Here is a 21757-nt window from a genome sequence, read left to right as displayed (position 1 = left end):
TACAAGATTCTGATTGTTCCTCCATAATCTGTAAATCCTTGCCATTCTGACTGCTTCCAAGGGGCTAACATCATAAAGAAGTTCCCCACCTTCAAGTACTCACAGAGCAAAATTTCATTGACCTAAAATAGCAAAATGGCTTTTAGGGTTTTCACTGCTCTTCAAAATGGTTGTACCATATTATAGTCTCACCAGCAGTGGATGAAGTTTTCAATGTCTCATACCTTTGCCAACACTGGGTCAGACATTTTATTATTTACCAATCTCTTGGGTATAAAATGATACCTTGTTGACTTAAATTGCATTTACTTGATCACTAATGAGGTCAAGCATCATTTCATGCTTATTGGTCATTTGGGTTTCCTTTTAAATTGCCTAGTCACATTCATTCTCCATTTTTCTTAGGGGTCTTTTTTTTCTTATTGATTTGTAAGAGGTCTTTACGTATTATGGATAGATTATGGCTTGTCATCTAATTTTCTTTATGGAGTTTGTCATACACAGTTTTTGAATTTTGATGTACTTGAATCTATCAATCCTATTCTTTTATAAAATATATGTTTTAGTGTCTTGCTCAAGAAATTCTTCCTTACCCTGGGATCATGAAGTTATTCTCTTACTTTCTTCTAAACTCTTATAATTCAAATTTAGAATTTACACTTTGCTTTTATCTATCCAGAATTGGAGTGATTATCTATCCCAAATTGACATGTGAGGTAATGATCTCATATCTTCTTCCGTGGGAATAGCCAGTTGTTCCAATGGAGAGAAAGTAAAATAAAATATAAAAGTAATCCTCCTAGTACTATAGAACAAAAAGAGAAATAAGTAAAGAAAATCCTACCTCTGACTAAAATACCAAAAGGGGTGAGGGCACAGACCAGTCTATTTAAGACAAATTGGCATCTGTGAGACATTAATGGAAGACGATATTATTCAACACCATTTATTTTTTTATCTTTTCCACCTTCAGCCATGTATACCATGTTCTTGCCCCGTCTGAGTGTCTTTTCAATTACTATATTTTTATTTCTAAAATTGCAATGGTTCTTTTTCACCTCTGCCTCTTATTGTAATAATATCCTATTCTTGTCCTAATGTTTTCTTGTTCTTTTATCTCTTTGAACATGTTAAACATATTGTGTTAGTCTGCTTGGGCTGCTCTAACAAAATACCACAGACTGGGTGGGCTTAAACAACACAAATTCATTTTCTCACAGTTCTGGAGGCTAGAGGTCTGAAATCAGGGTGCCAGCATGGCTGGTTCACTGGTGAGAGCTCACTTCCTGGCTTGCAGATAGCCACCTTCTCACTGTGTCCTCACGTGGCCTTTCCTCAGTGCATGGGGGTGGAAAGAGAGGGAGTGAGCTCTCTGGGGTCTCTTCTTATAAGGACACTAATCCTGTCAGATCAGGGCCCCACCCTTATGACCTCATTTAACCTTAGTTACTTCCTTAGAGGCCCCATCTCCAAATACAGCCACACTGGAGGTTAGGGCTTCAATGTATGAATTTTGGGGGGACACAAATGTTCAGTCCATAACACACATTTTTAAATATTTCAGATTGGTCTATACTCTTAATTATAAAGTTATGAATCTCATTTATTACATCTACTGACCTCTTCTAGCAGTTTGTTTCCTTAGGTGCTTTGCATTTTTTTTTATGAGCTTCCATGGGAGTTGTTTTCTGCTGTAGTGTGTAGACTCTGGGGGCACATATTTGTAGGGGGAGTAAGAGGTACAGTGACATTTAGTTACTTACAGAAAATAAATGCTACCCTAAAACATCAAGAACTCATTTGATACAAATTAGACATTAAGTTTAAAGTATAGGAGTTACAGTGGAAGCTGATTATAATATCATTAGTAGACATAGCATTTTAATTTCCTACGTCTGTATAATTCTAATATGCATATGCTCAAAATTACTTGCAGGAATTCATGAAGCATAACAGTCCACATCAGAATAAGAATTGCTTGAACAATTTTGACCTTTCAGAGTACAGACAGATTCTGAGTGACGTGGCTATACGAATATATCATCAGTTTATTATCGTAATGGAAAATAATATTCAACCAATAATAGGTAAGAAAAGAATTTATGACCAAGAAGTATTTATAATAACATTGAGACCTTAAAAAATAAATCTGGTATATGGAATGTGTGATTACAAAGAATATAATTTTAAAACAAGAAGCTTTAATGGTGTAAATGTCCACTTTTTAATTCTTTGATTGCTTCAAATGATTACATATATAAAAGTACACGGGTCCTGGTTTTCTCTCCGTAAGGGTGGTTCATCCTGAAGGGAAGACTTGGGAGAACTGCTGCTACTTATGTGGCTAATCCTGGGTCTCAGGCAAGTATTTTTGAAGTCCTGAAGTCCCACTCAAAGTCTTGTATACTTTCTTCAATTTTCTGAAATGTAAATATTTTAGACTTTAAATAGTTCCAGACCATGAGTTATCATGCTAACCTGCTCTCTTTCCTGTGAAGCTGAAAGAAGAGAAGCTGCTGACCTGTTGTAAATGGCCCCCATCCCCATCCACCTCCTACACCCCGGTGCTCCCCAATCCTTGATTCTTCTGCTTTCTCTATCACATCTACATCCACTACAAACTCGTGTAGAACATGTCCCACATCCTGAAATAGAAACATGAGAGCAGTGGAAAATGTTCTCTGGGTGTCCCCACTGTGTGCACAAGAAGAGTTTCCATTTTTCTCCCTAGTGCCCGGCATGCTGGAGTATGAGAGTCTGCAGGGCATTTCTGGCCTGAAGCCCACAGGCTTCCGGAAGCGGTCATCCAGCATAGATGACACGGATGCCTACACGATGACCTCTGTCCTGCAGCAGCTGAGCTACTTCTACACCACCATGTGCCAGAATGGCCTGGACCCTGAGCTCGTGAGGCAGGCCGTGAAGCAGCTCTTCTTCCTGATCGGGGCGGTCACCCTGAATAGCCTCTTCCTGCGCAAGGACATGTGCTCCTGCAGAAAAGGGATGCAGATCAGGTAAAACCCATAAACCACTGCTCACCCCGGAGAGGCTGGCCAGAAAGAATGCCCTTAAAGTCTGAGGCCGCACACTCCTGCCCCTCCCTCCACAAGAGCTGCACTTCTCGGGGGGGTGTGCGCAAGATGACCCTAGAACTTTGGAGATGTTGCCGTCTGATGCCCAGCCCCCCTCCCATCACTCCACACCATGCTAACTTGACACTCAGGCATAGTGGCTTTAACTGGGAACTAGTAATTGTATACTGCAAATTGTGGCCTTTGTGGTTACCCTACACTCAACCAGTATGTCTGGACCACCACCTTTGTGAATAGCACCACCTGGTAGAGGACACAGGAGACAAAGGATCCCTGCCCTTCAGAAGCTCAAAGTAGCTAATACCAACTCAAGGCAGCTATGAGTAAGTCACCAACAAGTGGTGCAGGGGGTGCTTGAGAAGAGAGATTATCGTGGACAGAAGAGTTAAGGAAGCCTGAGGGCTGTGTATTGAGTGATTTTAAAATGGAAGAACATTCCAGGCAGAGGAAATGAGGCAAGCAAAGGCATAGTGGTGGAACTGATGAGGACCCCTCCTCAGGCAACAGTAGACAGCTCTGTCTGGTTAAAGAAGAAGTTTGTTTGGAGCAGCAGGACCAAGTAGAGTGGTGGGTTGGATCCAGACTGGGGGTGTCTGGAATGCCAGGCTAAGGCATTTGAAATTCATCCTGAAGACATGGTGATCCACAGTTTTCAGGTGTGTCCACTTCTCTTTATCTCTAAATTGAGGAAACACGGATCCTGAGCTATTGTTTGAATTAATGCTGTGAAATGATTAGAAAACACATAATAAGGGGTAGATATTTAAGATTTTTATAATATGTACAGGAATTTGATACCTGTGTGTGATACGAGACCCTGGGGTGTGATGATGGCAATGAAGTAAGGGAAGGTGACAAAGGAAGTAGATTAAGCCAAGAAATAAACATGAGACATCATTACACCTTTTTAGCTTTAGTGAAACTGGGAGCTGGACATCCCCACAAACCAGTCTGGCAAATTCCCATGACACCAGAGTGTGGTTCTCAGATAAGAGGGGGTATTCAGAAGGACTGGGCTTTGAGGACCTTTTTCTCTTAGTTGAGAAAGGAAAGAGTTCCGTTCATTTCACAAGCTCCAAGCAGATGCCCTGTAGGCCTCTGAGGTAGCTCTTAGCCCTATTTAAAGTAAAGCCGTAAACCTAAATGTGCCACCAGAGCCTTTGCCAACCAACTCTCATTCCATCAGTAGGTCCCCAAGATGCCTGAACATGGAACCTGAGTGAAAAGGGGCATGAGCGATCCTATAACAACTGTTTTGAAGATAAGCAACATCTGTCCCCATAGGTGCTCAGTACTCCTTCGGTTCACCGATGGAAAGTGGCCATCAGAGAAGTAATGCCTTTACAGCGCATTGCTCTGAGTAACACATGCATTTTAGAAGTATTCACTCACTCAGATATTTATTAAGCTCTTGCCATAAGCAAGGATTTCGGTGGCTTTGCAATGAAAACAAGCAACCCAATAATAAAACATGAACCCAAGGGGAAAATCAAGACCAAAGAAAAGAAAAATATCAACGTGGACAGAGTGGCTTGAAAATTGGCTCTGGGCTTTCTAGCTGCCAGGACAAAAAGCAAAGTCATCAGCTCTCTGGCCTCATTGGGTATGGTGAGGCAGACCTGTTCCTGAGAAGATAGAAGGATTTTCCTAGTACCTAATTCTTTTTTGTTTCTAGTCATGAATTATAAAAATATCTGGTGTGGACCTGATCTCAGAATCTCCACAATAGCATTTTTTTTTTAAAAGATTTTATTTATTTATTTATTTCCCCCCCAAAGACCCAGTAGATAGTTGTATGTCATAGCTGCACATCCTTCTAGTTGATGTATGTGGGACGTGGCCTCAGCATGGCCGGAGAAGCGGTACGTTGGTGCGTGCCGGGGATCCGAACCTGGGCCGCCAGCAGCGGAGTGCGCGCACTTAACCACTAAGCCACGGGGCCGGCCCAACACACAATAGCATTTTTATGGCAAGTGTCATCATAGCGGCTTTGCCCAGTGACCTTTGATAAAAGCCTAGAGAGTGCTCGCTGAGACTGTTCTGTTAGGAACCCGAATAATGTGGCCCAGGTACATGCGTTGCTCTCTGGCCTGAGGGAATGTGGGAAGAATACTAGAGGCACTGACTTGGCTCTTGAAGGACAGGTGGGATTTCAGCAGACCAAGACTCAGGGGTGAGCACAGGCCTCACTGAAGGAACACTGGTGGTAGGGTGTGAACAGCCCCCTTTGAAAGGAGCATCAGCAGTGATGGGGAGCCTAGAAAGATTTGTTCAAAAGAGAAAGTGGAATGCCAGCATTAGAAATGCATGCTTTAGTCCCTCAGCAGTGGCAGCCACCACAGATTTTTTCCTTTTTCAGAAGGCTTTAAGCTATGAATTCAGTTTCTTTAATAGTTATAGGACTGTCAGGCTATATATTTCATCTAAGATGAGTTTTGGTAGTTTTTGTTTTCAAGGAATTGGTCCACTTCATCTAAGTTGCTGAGTTTCTGTGTGTAGAGCTGTTCATAACACTTCCTTATTATTTTTCTAACTTCTGCAGAGTTTGTAGCGGCATCCCCTCTTCCGTTCCTATAATGGTGATCTGTGTCTGATCTTTTGTCCTTGGCCAGTCTTGCTAGAGTTTATCAGTTTTACTGATCTTTTCAAAGAATCAGTTTTTGCTTTCATTGGTTTTTCTCTATTTTTTAAATTTAATTGATTTTTGTTACTGTGTTGATTATTTCATTCCTTCTGCTTACTTTGGATTGATTTTATTCTTTTTCTAGGTTCTTAAGGTAGGAGCTTTGATTATTGACTTTGAAACCTTTCTTTCTGACAAGCATTTAATGCTTTAAATTTCTCTCTAAGCACTATTTTAACTCTATCCCACAAATTTGGGTATGTTTTATTTTCATTTTTGTTCAGTTAAAAATATTTTCTAATTTTCCTTGAGGCTTATTCTTTGACCCATGGATTATTTAGAAGTATGTTAGTTTAATTTCCAAGGGTTTAGAGACTTTCTTATTACCTGTCTGTTACTGGTTTTTAGTTTAATTCCATTATGGTCAAAGAACATGCTTGTCAGTCAAACTCTTAAAAGTAAAAGGTAGAATGGTGGTTGCCTGGGGCTGAGGGGAGAGGGAAAAGGGGAGTTGTTGTTCAATGGGTGTAGAGTTTCAGTTTTGCAAGATGAAAAAGTTCTAGGGATATATACAACAAAGTACATATAGTTTACTGTACTGTACACTTAAAAATGGCAAAGTAAGGCAAATGCCTTATTTAAATGCAAATTAAGTGGCAAATGCCACTTAAGGTGGCAAATTTTATGTTAGGTGTTTTCTACCACAATAAAAAGAAAGTCTCAAGGTGCATACAGATTGATATCATAAATTATGATATCATAAATTATGATATCATAAATTATGATATCATAAATTATGATACTAGAGTCACCAACCCTCCCACTTTGCCCCAGACTTTCCCAGGTTTATTTTTAAAATAAAAACGTCTAAATATTTTTACTTTAAAAAACCAAGAAACTCGGGGCCAGCCCAGTGGCATGGTGGTTAAGTTTGTGTGCTCTGCTTCAGTGGCCCGGGGTTCACAGGTTCGGATCCCGGGTGCTGACCTACACTCTGCTCATCAAGCCATGCTGTGGTGGCATCCCACATACAAAATAGAGGAAGATTGGCAAGGATGTTGGCTCAGGGACAATCTTCCTCACTAAAAAAAAAAAACAACAAAACCCACAACAAACTTTGTATGATTTCAGTTCTTTTTAAATTTAAGATTTGCTTTTATGACCCAGAATATGGTCTATTTTTGTGAATGTTCCACATGCAGTGGAAAAAAATGTATGTTCTGCTGTTGTTGGGTAGGATGTTCTATACCTGTCAGTTAGACCCGGTTTGTTGATGGGGTTTTTCAGTGCTTTTGTGTCCTGGCTGATTTTCTGTCTATTAGTTCTATTGATGACAGAGGAGTGTTGATGTCTCCAACTATAATTGTGGATCTCTTTCTTCTCTCAGCCTGTCAGGTTTTGCCTCCTGTATTTTGAAGCTCTGTTTTTAGGTGTGTACACATTAAGAATTATTATGTCTTCTTGGTGAGTTGACCCTCCTATCATTATGTAAGGTCCTTCTTTATTCCTTCCTGGTGATTTTCTCTGCTCTGAAGTCTACTTTGTCTGAAAGTCTACTTTTTCCTTGGATTAGTGTTTTCATAGTATCTTTTTCCATCCTTTTACTTTTAACCTACCTCTATTATATTTGAAGTGAGTTTTTTGTAGGTGGCATATATTTGGGTCTTGTTTTTGGGGTGGGGGTGGTTTGTTGTTTTTTATCCAGTCTTACCATCTATGCATCTTAATTGGGATGTTTAGACCATTTTAATTTAAGCTAATTACTGATGTATTTAGATTTAAGTCTACCATTTTATTATTTTCTATTTGTTCCTTCTGGTTTTTATTTTTCTGATTTCCTTTTTCTACCTTCTTTTGGGTTCTTTGTACTCTTTTTGGTACCCCTTTTAAATTTATCTATTGTGTTTTTAAAGTATATCTTTATGTCTTTTTTAGTGGTTGCTCAAGGGATTACAGTGTACATACTGTTTCAGTCTATTTGGAATCGATATCTTACCACGTCAAGCAGAATGTGGAAACCTTACCATCACACAGGCCCCTTTACCCTCTCCACTTTATGCTGTAGCTGTCTTACCTATTACATCTGCATATGTCAAAAACTCTACCAATGTTATAATTTTTGTTTTAAACCGTCCAGCATATTTTAAAGAACTCAATAGGAGAATAGTCTGTTATATTTACCCAAATATTTACCATTTCTATTGCTCCTTCTTCATTCCTAATGTTTCAAGTCTCATTTTTTCCCCCAAATCTCATTTTGACATCATTTCCTTTCTGCCTAAAGAAATTCTTTTAGTAGACCTTTTAGAGCAAGTTCACTGTCAATAAATTATCTTAGTTGTCTTTCATCTGAGAATGTCTTCATTTCACTTAAATTCCTGAATTTTTTGCAGGATATAGAATTTTGGGTTGACAGTCCTATTTTTTCATCACTTTAAAATTGTTTCGCTTTTTTCTGGCTTCCATGGTTTCTGATGAGAAATGCACAGTCATTTGAATTATTGTTTCCCTACAAGTAATGCATAGTTTTTCTGTTTGCTTTCAAGACTTTTTTTCTTTGTTGTTAGTTCTTCACAGTTTGATTATGATGTGCCTGGGAGTGAATTTCTTTGGGGTTAGCCTCTTGGAGATTCCCTGAGCTTCTTAAATTTGTGGGTTTGTGCATTTCACCAAATGTGGCACATTTTCAGCCACTACTTCTTCAAATATTTTTTCTGCATCATACTTTCCTTCTAGAACTTCAGTGACACAAATGTTAAACCTTTCATTGTTGTCCCATGGGTCCCTAAAGTTCTGTTCATTTTTTTCAGGTTTTTTCCTCTGTGCTCTTCAGATTGGATAATCTCTATTGATCCCTTTAGGTTCACTGACTCTTTCCTCTGCCATCTCTATTCTGCAATTGAGCCCATTCAGTGAGTTCTTTTGTTTCTGTTACTGTATTTTTCAGGTCTAAAGTTTCCATTTGGTTTTTCATTATCTCTTCTATTTCACTTCTGAGACTTTCTATCTTGGCATTTATTTCAAGATAGTTTGTCTTTACTTTCTGGAGCATGTTAATGATAGCTTCTTTAAACTCTTTGTCAGACAATTCCAACATCTGTGTCATCTCAGAGTTGATATCTGTTGATTGTCTTGTTTAATGCGAGTTGAGATTTTCCGGGTTCTTCATATGCCAAGTAATTTTGAATTATGTCCTAGAGGCTTTTAATACTATACTATGAGATTCTGGGTCTTTAAATCTTATGGAGAATATTGATATTTTTATCAGATAATCAACCCACTTGGGTTCAGGCTGCCAGTTCTGGCCATCCTCTGTGGGTTGTGGTTTCCATGTCAGTTCAGTTTTCAAAGGCTTTGTAATGCTATTTGGTTTGTCTCATGTGTGACACACAGTGGCCAGTCTGAAACTTGGGTGGTGTTCTGTCCCGCAATGTAGACCTCAAAGTCAGTGTGTGCTGTGTAGGGTCAGATCCATGCATGGGCTCAGGGGTGCACAGCAGTTCATAAACAACTGTAGGTGTTTGCTTTCCCAAGCTCCTCTCTCTCCATAATACCCCTGGTACTTTCCAGATTCCTGGGGATCCCCTCTTTGGTCCTCCAGACAGAAATTTAGGGCTTTACTTAACTCATTCTATGGCTCACTTCCTGCAAATGTCCCCATCTGGGGCCACGTGGTGAGAGGATAGAGAAATAAAGCAAGAGGGGTTCACCCCATCCTCTTGAGCCACAGATCCTCCAATTGGAGAAGCTTCCCCCTCTCAGAGTTTTAGGTTCTGCTGGACCCTGTTGCCACCACTACTACTACCATGGCTTGAATGTGAGAGCGTGAGAAAAAGGAGAAAAATGAAAAACGGGATTTCCACCCTCTCTCGGAGCATTAGGATGCCCCTTTTCAGCTCCTCAAGCCAGAAGTGGAGGTTCCTCCTGGAGCTCTTTCTCGGCATCAGTGCCCACTACCGAGTTTCAGGCTGCTTTGAGTTCAGACAAACTGTGTTCGTTGGCAGCTGTACCATTTTACATTCCCACCAGCAGTGTGTGAGGGTTCTCAACACTCTCATTTACCCAGAGAGGTTGAGTAACTTTCCAAGCTTTCACAGGGAATTGGTGGGACTAAAACCCATGCTTCTTAACTTATAATCATATGATAATTAGTGACAGAAACAGGAATAAAAACCCCAGTGGACTTAAAGAAAGTCTTCTACCAATTGAAAAATTTCTGCCAATTTAGGAAAAGAAATCAAACAATTTTTTATACTAATGTAAGTCTTCTCTTCAAATATCACTATGACTTTTTCCTTTAATAGATTTTTATAACTCTGCTTTGTAAATTATTGCAGTCACTATTCTTTGCTGAGATTTTCCCCAAAGTTTATAGCTGTTACGACCCCTCACCCTAGACCATCATGATCATTAGAACCATGAATCATGAGAGCAGATCATCTGGTCCAACTCCCTCATGTTACAAATGAAGAAACTGCTGGACTGTGGTCCTGAGGCTCTCAGCGAACTCTGGTACCCTGTCAGGACACACTGGGGGATTCGGCACCCTCCCCTAAAGTGTTCTAAATGGATCACCCACTGTTCTCTGCTCCTCTGGCTTTTACTCTAGGTGCAACATCAGCTACTTAGAAGAATGGCTTAAGGATAAGAATCTGCAGAACAGCTTGGCCAAGGAAACTTTGGAACCTCTCTCTCAAGCAGCCTGGTTGCTTCAGGTCAAGAAGACCACAGACAGCGATGCCAAGGAGATCTTTGAACGCTGTACCTCACTGTCTGCTGTGCAGGTGACCGGGCTTGCTGGGCATCTCCCTGATCTTCACGGACAGATCGTGTAATTGGTGTCGCCTTTCCTGGCATAGCCAGCTGTGGGCTGCAGCTGAGTCTCTGTGCTCTGTGGGGAGCATACCTGTCTCTCACGGCCTACCTTCTTATCTAATAAGCATTTATTAAATACTAACTCAAGGCATTTATTAAATACTAACTCAAGGCCTTAAAAACACAAAAGTGCACATGACACGTTCCCTGCCCACTAAACTCACAGATGTGTATGTATGTGGCATAGGAAGGTGGGGAGTGGGAGGGGCAGGGAGAGGAGGCTGGAGTGGGGAATTGTCTTCCTGTCATCTAATTTCCTGATTTGTTTTTGCTCCCTTCTATGCTCTTCTCACCTTGTTTTCTCTTTTCTTGGAAATAAATAACACATGGTTCCCAGAGCCAAATTACAGTATAAAAGAACAACCTGTGGTTCCCAACTCTTCCCGAACCACCGGAACCATTATTTCGTGGATAGAGTTGTCGTTTTTCAGGGTCTAACACCATCTTATGTACTGTTTGCAGATAATAAAGATCCTTAATTCATACACACCCATAGATGACTTCGAGAAAAGAGTGACTCCATCCTTTGTTCGCAAAGTACAGGTAAGATCCTTAAGGATGTGCCTTTTAATTTTTAGTATAAGAAATTGATATTTAATTAACATTATAGAAACCCAGGATTAAAGTTTATTTACCAAACATGCAAACAAAAGACACCCAACTCAAAAGTAGCAGGAATTTTCTGTGTTAGATTCCCCAAGTTTTCAGAATCCATTTTAGCCCTGGTGGGAAGGGAATGAAAACACCACAACCGTGACTCACGTGCTCTGTTCCTTCAGCGTGTCTTGTATCTTATCAGACTTTGAAGACCCTGCAAGTGAGGAGAGGCTGAATGGAAACAGAAACCTGTGTGCCCATTTTTCTTATTTTAATCCCTAAAGTTTCTTCCCCATTGCTAAGGCAGCAGCTCTCAATGTTTGGTTCAAGGATCCCTGGGGGGGATACTTTCAGGGGGTCTACAGAGTCTTCCTTTTTCCAAGTATATATCTGTGTGAGGCAGACTTTTCTTCATATACTTCAATCAAAATAACGTATCACAACAGGTTGAATGCAGAAGCAGATACGAGATTCCACCTGTGTAAGACATTTAAAAGGTTTACAAAAATATAAAACAATACCACTTCTCACTAATTTTTTTTGTTTTCAAAAACATAGTTATTTTTCAATAAAAATGTTAACATGTATTGGGTTTGCTCATGTTATTTTTATGAATTAATAAATATTTTAAACTATTGTTTTAATTGCTAATATGGTAAATATCAATAGTTATACCCATATACACAAAAGCTCTTGGGGTCCTCAATAATTTTTAAGAGTATAAAGGGGTCCTAAGACCACAAAAGTTTGCAAACCTGCAAACCACTGATCTAAAAAGAAAGATGAGTGCAATAAAAATTTAATACTTGAGATCTACTCATGTTTGGGCTTAAAATTATGCTATGAGAATAGATAAGAATAGAAAACAGATCGATTTACAGTCAGTCCATCCCATGGGAAATTAACTTCTGAAGTGAAACAAAGCAAGTAAGTATTCATGAGAGCTGATCTGGAAGTCCTGGATAGACAATTTCCCCTTGGAAATGTGCTGTTAAAAAGCAGTTTTGTGTGTTATATTATGTGATTTTGAAAGGAGTTTTTCACTGGAGATCGAGTTGTGTTTTCCTTACTCTTGACTTCCAGATAGCAGTAAAGCAGAATGCACTGGTTTCCTCATTCATTTTTCCTCTGGTTCTGATTTCAGGCTCTCCTCAATAGCCGGGAGGACTCATCACAGCTGATGCTGGACACCAAATATCTCTTTCAAGTCACATTTCCTTTCACCCCCTCTCCACATGCTCTGGAAATGATCCAGATCCCCAGCAGTTTCAAACTGGGCTTTCTCAGTAGACTATAGCAGGAGGAAAGAGGGTCGATGCACTTTTCCCTCAAGAGCTAAGTGAATGTCAAATGTGAGGGATGTGGTTTATTAATTGGAACTGGAAATGCTTCGGGATGTGATTTAAGGAAGAAAATAAGGATTCTCCCACATGGGCCACATCTTCTCTCGCTCACGATGATGGTGCTGCCGCTGCCACTGTCATTTTGTAAGAATTAACACACACCAGTTGTGGGTGGAAACACCAGGTCTAGCTTTGGAATCTCAGCTGGCTTTTACTAGAATTGCTGGAAGGCTCATGTTTTCTTCCAGGTGCCTCTTGTCTAGATCTATGTTGTGACAGGGCTCTAGCCAGAGGGAGCGAGATCCGGGGACACAGTCTCCCCCAGTTTTCTAAGGTTCATGTGAAACCCAGGTACCTGTATGAAGCCAGAAGTGGGTTCCAGGGCTGAGTCTTGCAGGAAATAATCCCATGTGGCCACGATGGCCTGTCAGAAGTCCTCTCACCCCATGCCTGCTTGGGGGGGCCGGGTGTTTCACTGACTCTTTTTGCTCAAAATGCTCCTGCATAAAAAAATATTTATTATTTCAGACCCCTCTAATTTTTAAGAGAATATTCAATCTGAAATGAATCATATGAAGTATTTTTATGTATATATCTATTTAAAACTAAGATAGTATTAAAGCTTAATTGCCACGCCATTTATCGTCTCCTCAAAAAGAACAGTCCTTTAAATTTTATCAGCCAATGTGTTTGCCATAATTTTTCATTGTTTAGTATCTTTCATGTAATAACTTTTTTAAAAACTAAGTTTAAAAAGGCAACCTAAATGAGTTTCTCTGTCTTATCAACATTCAAATACATTTTAAATTTTTCTCATAAAAATAACTGAAAAATTATATCAGTTCTTCCTTTTGAGAAACCTGTGTTTCCCAAGTTTTATGGGAATGACTGTATTCCTTGTACCCCCAACCTTCCCATTCCTTCCTTTCAGAGCATAAAACATCATTTGGGAAACACTCCCAGCCTGTGCCTTGTGGACCCAGCCCTTCTCTGCAGCTCCCCAAGAATCCAGTTGGCGCTTGTGTTTCTGACAGAGTCACAGGCAGTAGCTGTGATTCTATAACATGGACATATATCTTAGGAGTGGTAATAATACGTGATTATAAAGCAGCATCGCCCTACTAATATGTAATAATGTCTTTTCGTATTACTAATGATTTAATTTAGTTCATTTAGATACATTGTATATGAAAAAATGAAAAATAGAACTTTGTAATATTTTAATCAATAAAATAAATTACCACATGACTTGGGCCAGGTTCTTTTCATTGCTAGGAGATTATATTTTCTTAAGTGCACAAGTTTTATGCCTTTCTTTAAGGGTCATACTTAAAGATGCTGGAATCTTTATAGATTCATAATATCTCATTAAAAGTATGTAAAAATTTTTAGAGAGGAAGTAAATATGTCCAAAGTCCTGGCTCATTCTCTTTCTCTGTAGGGCTCCCAGACTGTGCCAGAACGAGGGGCTCCTTGGCGGGGAGTTGGCTGGATTTTTGATCCCCACCCATGGGCTTGTTTGTGCTGCTTCCAGACCTTTCCTATGCCACAAGGAGCCCATCACCTTTCTTTTTTGCTCCCGTAATGCAGAGTTCATGCCTGTTTCACAGCACTTATCCTGGGCTATAAGCCAGTCACATTGCCCGTTTCCTCTGCTGGCCTGTGAGCTCCTGGAGAGCAGGTCCTCATCTTATTCATCCCGCATTCATCCTGATGCTGGCGAGATGAGGGAGAACGGCAGGAGCAAAGGCCTGTTGGAGGTGGTGGGATTTGGAATGTGCAGCAGGTCGGGGTGTGCTGGTCAACCTTGGGAAGCAGTAGGTCTTGTTTGGGGACAAGACAGGCGGACCTGCAGAGGCCGAGAAATTTATTCATGGAGAAGGGAGGAGAGGGAGGCGCTCACTCCACAGTCCTGATCAGTTCTACAAAGTGGAAGGTGGGGCTGGTGGGATGAGGACTATGAGGGGGCAGGAGGTGCTGATAACAGTCAGTCACAGGTAAATGTCAGGGCTGCTGAGTGGAGCGGGTGTGGATTCATGGGGTCAAGGCTGCCGAACTCTGCCTCCAGAGGGCAGAAGCCTGGGCCCGAGAAACCGGTCCGCAGGGGTTCTAAGAGCACCTGGCAGCATGGATGGCAGAAGGTTCCAGGGGTGGGTGAGTGAGGTGAAGGGCAGTGAGGGCCCCAGCAGTGAACACGGAACTGCAGGTGGGAGGGACGGAGCCGCTGAGCTGTAATGCCAGATAAGGAGATTAGGGGTGTTGGTGGCTTTTATACCTTCGCACCACAGCTCCAACTTCTCGCCTTTCTGCTGGTCGGTTCCAAGTGTGGACTCTGTGGAAGGTATGTATGTGTTAACGTTAAATTAGAATACTCAGGCTTGCTTAAATGCTCAGAAAAGCATCCCTATGTGTACATACCCAGGTGTTAACAGTGGTATATCTTGTGTCGTGGGAGCACAGATGAGGGGTGGGGGTTGTTAATCTGTTCTAGTTTTTCCACCATTCAGATGCATTTATTTTGAAATAAGAAGGTGTTTTATTTTTAAAATATATTTATTATTGGCATCAGGGAAAAAATTAAGCATCTTCACAATCATTTAATCAGTTTTAAAAATTGATCCTGGAGGCACTCTGTGTCAACGTAAGCCTCGGAGTGCAGCTTAAGGAATAGGAAGAGGTCTTTGACACTGAACATTTTATAGTCATAGTAAGTCTGTGAGGTACATCCACACTGTCATGTGTATGAGTAGTTTATTCTTTAAGTAATTTTTTTTTCCTGAGGAAGACTAGCCCTGTTAGCCCAACAGATGGTTAACATCTGTTGCCAATCTTCCTTGTTTTTTGCTTGAGGAAGATTAGCCCTGAGCTAACAGCTGTGCCAATCTTCCTCTACTTTTTTATATGTGGTTCGCCACCACAGCATGGCTGACAAGTGGTGTAGGTCTGCACCCAGGATCCGAACCTGTAAACCCAGGCCGCTGAAGCGGAACGTGCCAAACTTAACTACTTTGTCAGGCCCCGAGTTTATTCTTTTTTATTGCATGATCCTATCACAGTTTGTTCATCTAGTCTATTATTAGTAAACGTCTGGGTTTTTCTAGTTTGGGGCTGTTATGAATAAAGCTGCCATGACATTCTTATTCCTGTTTTTTTTGAGGATATAAGTATTCTTTTCTGTTGAGTATACATCCAGGAGTAGAATTACCAGCTCATAGATTATATGTATGTCTAGTTTTCATAGGTCCTATCACCCAGTTTTCCAAAATGGTTATACCAATTTATACTCCCAACAGCAAGGAAAGAGGTCCAGTTCTCCGCATCCTCGCCCACCCCTCAGATTGTCAGTCTTTTTAATTTTAGGTATTTTGGTAGGTAAGTAGTGGTATCACAGTATGGTTTTAATTTGCATTTCTTTGATGATTAATGATGTTGAACACCTCTTTACATGTTTATTGACCATATGAATATCTGCATTTGTGAAGTATGTTCAAGTCTTTTGCCCATTTTAAAAATAATTTTTAAGATATGCACGTAGAACTCACCATTTTAAAGCATACATTTCAGTAGTTTTTAGTATGTTCACAAGGATGTGCATTATCTAATTCCAGAGCATTTCCATCACCCCCAAAAAGAAACCCCATACCCATTAAGCAGTCACTCCCAATTCCCCCCTCCACACCCCCTGGCAACCTCTAATCTATGGACATTTCATATAAATGGAATCTCAATTTGTGGCCTTTTGTGTCTGGCTTATTTTACTTAGCATAATGTTTTCAAGGTTTGTCCATGTTGTAGCATGTAGCAGTACTTTATTTTTTTTTATTTCCCAATGACAGTCTACTGTATGGATATACCACATTTTGTTTCTCCATTCATCAGTTGATGGACATTTGAGTTGTTTCCACTTTTTAGCTTAAATGCTGCTACAAACATTCATGTATACGTTTTTATGTGAACATACATTTTCAGTTATCTTGGGTATATACCTAGGAGTGGATTTGCTGGGTCATATGGTAACAACTCTATTTAACTTTTTGAGTAACTGCCAAATAGTCTTCCACAGCACTGTGCCATTTTACATTCCCACCAACAACAGATGACGGTTCTTTTGCCCATTTTTAATTGGGTCAATGAAGCAGTATTCTATAACTAAAAACTGGAGACACACTATATATCCAACAATAGGAAGTTGGTTTAATAAATTATGATACTCCATTGTATAGAATAATACTGAAGCTATTACCAAAAAACAGATAGATCTATAAGTACTAACAGAATAAGTTAGGTGAAAAAAGCAAGTAGCTAACAGCCCCATTTGTATAACTAACAAAGCTTTATCTGTGGTGTCATAAAAGTCTAGAAAAATATGCACCAAACTAAATAAGGGGAGTGAAGGCAGGGGAGGTGATGGGGACTTTCACTTTTGAATTTCTGTCTTTAGTATTGACTCTTAAAAATAAATATGGGGGGGTTGTAATTTTTAAATTATATATTTAGGTGAAATAGACTTCAAAGAAATTTTGTGCTTGGTATAGGGTTAAGGAAGACTTGGATAGTTCTATGAACTACTGCAGAGCAACTTCATGTCAAAACTTGTTAAAATGAGGCATTATTACCTTTTTCTTGTCAAAATGCTCATAGAAGCATCTGCTCTAGTGGTGAAACGTTTCCTCATGACAATAAGTACAATAGAATGTACTAAAATTAAATTTAGCTCATAATATAAACACTAAATGAAAGACATCAGGATATAAAAATATAAACAGTATACATGAATGGATGACCCCAATGGTCCAGAAAATCTGCTCTTGCATATGCCAAAACGTGAAAAGCGTAGTGGGATTATGGGTGATAATTTTCTTCCTTATACCCTTTTGATTTTTCCAAACTTTCTACAATGACCATGTATAACATTTATAGCTGTAAAATATTATAATCTTTCAAATTTAGTTTGTAGCTTGCCCATGTTTAACCAACCAAATCTAAAATGCTAGCCAAATCTAAAATGTGATATGATATAAGGTTGATATGACTCAAAACTTTTGGTCTCCGTTAAAAAATGTTGTTTTCTAAGAATATGCAATGACATGAAGACAAAAACACTATTAGGCAAAAAATGAAAGTTCAAAATTGTAAATGGCACAAATTCCGATTTTTAAAAAAAGTATACACATATATGCTTATGAAGATATTGGAAGAAAGTATGCTAACAGGTCAGTTATTTGTTGGCACAGGAATAATTTTCCTTCTTCATGTTCTTCTGTTTCCACTTATTTACAATGAACATGTACAGCTTCTATAATTTGAAAAAAAATTAAAATTCAGTCTGGGAAGGAAAACGTTGTCTCTATTCAGATTTGGCATATCGACAATTTGTTTCCACTTCTCTTTTTCTTGATCTCCCACAACTCCCAGCCATCCTTCTGTTCCTTCTCCACTTGGTCCCTGGGGCTCCTCTTCCCTTCCGTTCCTGCAGCTGCTGCTCTCTCCAGAGCTCGTCTCCTCCTCCCCAGAACATAACAACAATCTCTTAGCCTAGTTGATGTTCCTGCTGCACATTCTCTCTCTGACCCACTTCTGGAAGCGCAAATGCTGGAATAATCCACTTGAATACCCATGGCTCACCTTCCTAATGCTATTACTTGGAGACCCCAGCACGGCCTAAGGTCAGGCTGCCTTGGCAGGCTCAGGAGGGGAGGGGCAACATGACAGAGCCCCCACCACGGGCCGGGCTCTGTGCGCAGGCCCTTTTGTGCTGGTTAACTCACTTGCTGGGACAAAGCTGAGCAACTTGATCGTGCTGCTCCACAGTAAGGGTTGCTGAGTTTCGCTACCTACAGGTTCAGGCTCCACCGCCGACCTTGAACTAGTTGTTTAATCCCTCGACTTTTCCTCAGCAGTAACACAGATGTCCTGCCTCCCCCCGCTGCCAGGGTGGCTGTGAGAGGTCAGGGCCGAGCGCTCCACGGTGGTCAGTAGCTGGTTCCCTTCTGATCTCTCATGCCTAAAGGACTGCCCTCTACTCCTTTGTCACCTAGTGATCTCAAGAACTATGCCAGCTGCCCCTTTGCTGTAGGAGTTCAACCCAGTTCATGAGCTCCCCATTCTCTCTCCAGCTCCACGGTGACCTCTGCAGTGTGGACATTCCCTCTCAGAGGTGTCCCCACTGCCCTCTCCTCCACAAATACATCCCTTTCAAATTTGGCTCTGTTGAAATATTCAGACCAGCGCTCCAAAAAAACTCAGAGGGTCATTTCTTTGAACCTTGACAGGGCCCGCTCTTTGGAACGCCTATTAAATTGGTACGGCTACAAAGTCTTCTCCCTCCCACCTAAACCTCCTCGTCCTCCATCTCTAGCAGTCGCACCACAGCCCCTCAGCCTCCCAAACAGAAACCTAGGAGACATAGACATCTCTGTCCCCTCGTTCCCGCATGTCGCCAAGTCCAGCTCCTCCTCCTCCTTCATAAGTGTGGTCCAAATCCATCCCACAGCTTTGCTTTAGTTCAGGCCTTCATTGTGTCTTGCCTGACCTGTGGCCATAGGCTCTTCTCTGCTCTTTCTGCATCTCTGGCCTCATCCTCCTTCCCTCCCCTCCGTCCTGCTGCTGCTGTGGCAGCCACTCACAGGGCAGCATAACATCTATGGAGCATTCAGTATATTCCGGCCTTGACCTAAGTGCTCTACGCACTCTCTCTCATAATTCGCCTGACAACCCTATGATGGTGGGGTTTAAGCTCCTCATTTGATAGATTAGCAAACAAAGATTCAAAGAGGTCAAGTAACCTGCCTAAGCAGCGGGACCCGGACCCAGTCAGCCAGAGCCAGTACCCTTCTCCACTAGATGGTTTTGCTTCCTCAAGTTTGCGCTCCCTTCTGTGGCCTGGGCCTGTCTGTTGACTTCTGGGTGGACAGGCAGGGACTCTGGGTGTATGGCTGTCAAATGTTTAATAAATGGGATGCGTTCCTTGCAGGGAACCAACACCACATTTACCCAGCCTCGTGGCATTGGTCGGGGTCAGGCTCCACTATTTTCTGGCTCTTGTTTTTACTCCAAAATTCACCCTGAGAGGAGGAATTTTTTTTTTTAAGTTTTAAATTATAGTATCCATTACAATGACACTTTCCACTGTGAAGCCCCACGGGATTAATATTGTGCTGCAAAGATCAATTGTGACCGAGTCTGCAAGCTGCCAAAAACCGGTTAAACATGAGTTCAGAAAACCTACTGTCTGACTCTTTCTTACTGATTAAATAAGTGAGTTGGGGTTGACCCAGCATGTTATAATAAATCACAGGTTACAAATTAACCATATATTCTTTATCCCACATGTATGAGTTGGAGTAACTACGTGATAAAGGAAGATGAGGTTTTACAAAGCTGTTTCTGTTGGCTTTTCTCTCTCACACATACCTTTTTTTTCTCTCTCCCTTTCTCTTGCAGCTTCATCTCGGGTAAAAGATGTGTGATCAGACCTTTCTAGTTAATGTATTTGGCTCCTGTGACAAATGTTTCAAACAAAGGGCTCTGAGATCGGTTTTCAAGAAATCTCAGCAGTTCAGCTACTGTTCAATATGTGCAGAAATTGTAAGTGCCACTTTTTAAAAATTTAAGTAGTTACCTGTCTTACAACGATATCTAAGGTGAGGGTCCTGTGACAGACGAGTTGCCGTAGAATCAGTTTACACACAAACATTTTCAGCACACCTGGGCTAGGTGGGCCAGCAGACCATGCGGGTTTAGGGTGTGGACTCTGGTCTCTGATCGCCTAAGTTCAAATCCTAGTTATGTTGTTAGGTGATGGTATGCCAACAGATCTTGCCTCTCTCAAGAGATCTGTATTCCCATCTGTAAAAGAGGAAAAACAGCATCTATCTCAAAGGGTTTTGTGAGGATCAAATGAGTTCATTTGATAAAGTGTTTAAAACGGTATGGTGCACAGGAAGTGCTCAATGAATGTTTTAGCTATTATTATTTTTTAGCGCTAATGCTTTTTTCTTCTGTCTTCTACTAGTCTGCTTGGCAAGCAACCAAGCTAAAAGGGACTCTGAGAAATAAATAGCCTGGGAGCACCTTTCCAGAGGTCCTGTGCCAGCTGTCCCTAGGAACAGCTCTATTCAAGATCCAACCAGACAGGGCCCCAGTAGCGAGCAAAATTAAGCTCAGGGAAAAGTGCTCCTTGGGCCTAAGCCTTCAGCAAGGGCTAGGGACAGGACACAAATTCTGGCATTTTTCAAAGTACACAAATCAGTCCTCAACAGGCTATGCACAGGCTTCAGATCTAGCAGCAAAAATGCCCACAGCATGGCTGAAGCCCTAGGAATTATTAGTCCTATCTCAGAGGATTTGCAAAGCAGTGCTCAGTAGTGCGGCTGAGTGGAGCCTCCACCTGGTCAAAAGCAGTAAAGCACTCTTCCCCAATAGCCCAATAGGAAATCCCCAATTATCAACACATTAAAAAAATACATATCAAAGGGAGGAAAGATGACATTTACATTTTATTCAACTGAAGAGGAAAGGCAATATTCATCCTCCTGGTCCCATTGTAACCCCCGATAGTGATTACATTTTAAAACGTTATTCCCATAAAACAAATGGCAGGTAGACAGGACAGGGTGACACACAGGCTAGTAATCACAGAGGTACAGAATAGTAATCCTGAGGTCTCAGGATTCAGGCTCAGGGAATGGGCTTCTACCTGCAGCACATTATGTTCTAAACTTGGTTCTGCAAATTCTGAAACTGAGGACATTCAGTTCTTAAAATAAATCTGCTTTCTGGTGGCCCTACCATCCTGGAGCAGTGCTAGTTATTAATCTAGCTCTTCTGTTTTTTAAACAACTTCCTGTGTGGACAGCAGGAGCCCAGAATGCCAGACATGGGGTCCTCTGAGGCATCATAGATTCTCAGCAGGTCAGAGGCCCTGCCTGGAGATACTCTTCAGGGGACTGTTGCCAGCTATCTCCACCACAGCACTTCCCAAATATTCAGACAGACTTCTTTGGCTGAGGAGACATCCAAATGACTGACAGCTGACCTTTTATCCAGGTGCTTGGGATTGTGTAGACACAGCCCCCAGCGGACCCTTTTCGTGAGTAGGGGCAACCCTGTACCTCCACCACCCCTGAAATCACCTTTTCTGATCTCCAGCTTCCTCACTTATGAAAAGTAGTGAACGCCAAAGTACAGGAAGGCACTTTGCAAACTTTTCCAGCCATTAAAAAGTT

At 41.1% G+C, this 21757-nt stretch overlaps 1 protein-coding gene across 2 annotated transcripts in view; it reads left to right on the top strand.

Moving 5' to 3' along the window:
• MYO5C (myosin VC) overlaps positions 1-13768 on the top strand; it is a 91842-nt gene extending 78074 nt beyond the window's left edge. For both annotated transcript variants that reach the window (XM_014780727.2, XM_087427336.1), the window contains 5 exons: positions 1937-2087; positions 2732-3014; positions 10325-10499; positions 11053-11133; positions 12332-13768. In XM_014780727.2, the coding sequence (XP_014636213.2) occupies positions 1937-2087; positions 2732-3014; positions 10325-10499; positions 11053-11133; positions 12332-12484 (843 nt within the window). In that variant the 3' untranslated portion in view covers positions 12485-13768. The remainder of the gene's footprint in view (positions 1-1936; positions 2088-2731; positions 3015-10324; positions 10500-11052; positions 11134-12331) is intronic.
• Positions 13769-21757: the final 7989 nt, after the last annotated feature.

The sequence above is a fragment of the Ceratotherium simum genome, chromosome 3 (genome assembly GCF_057802395.1).
Source record: "Ceratotherium simum simum isolate JZ-2026a chromosome 3, ASM5780239v1, whole genome shotgun sequence".
Lineage (NCBI taxonomy): Eukaryota > Metazoa > Chordata > Mammalia > Perissodactyla > Rhinocerotidae > Ceratotherium > Ceratotherium simum.
The sequence above is the reverse complement of the archived record's forward strand: the minus strand, read 5'-3'. Positions and strand labels throughout refer to the sequence as shown.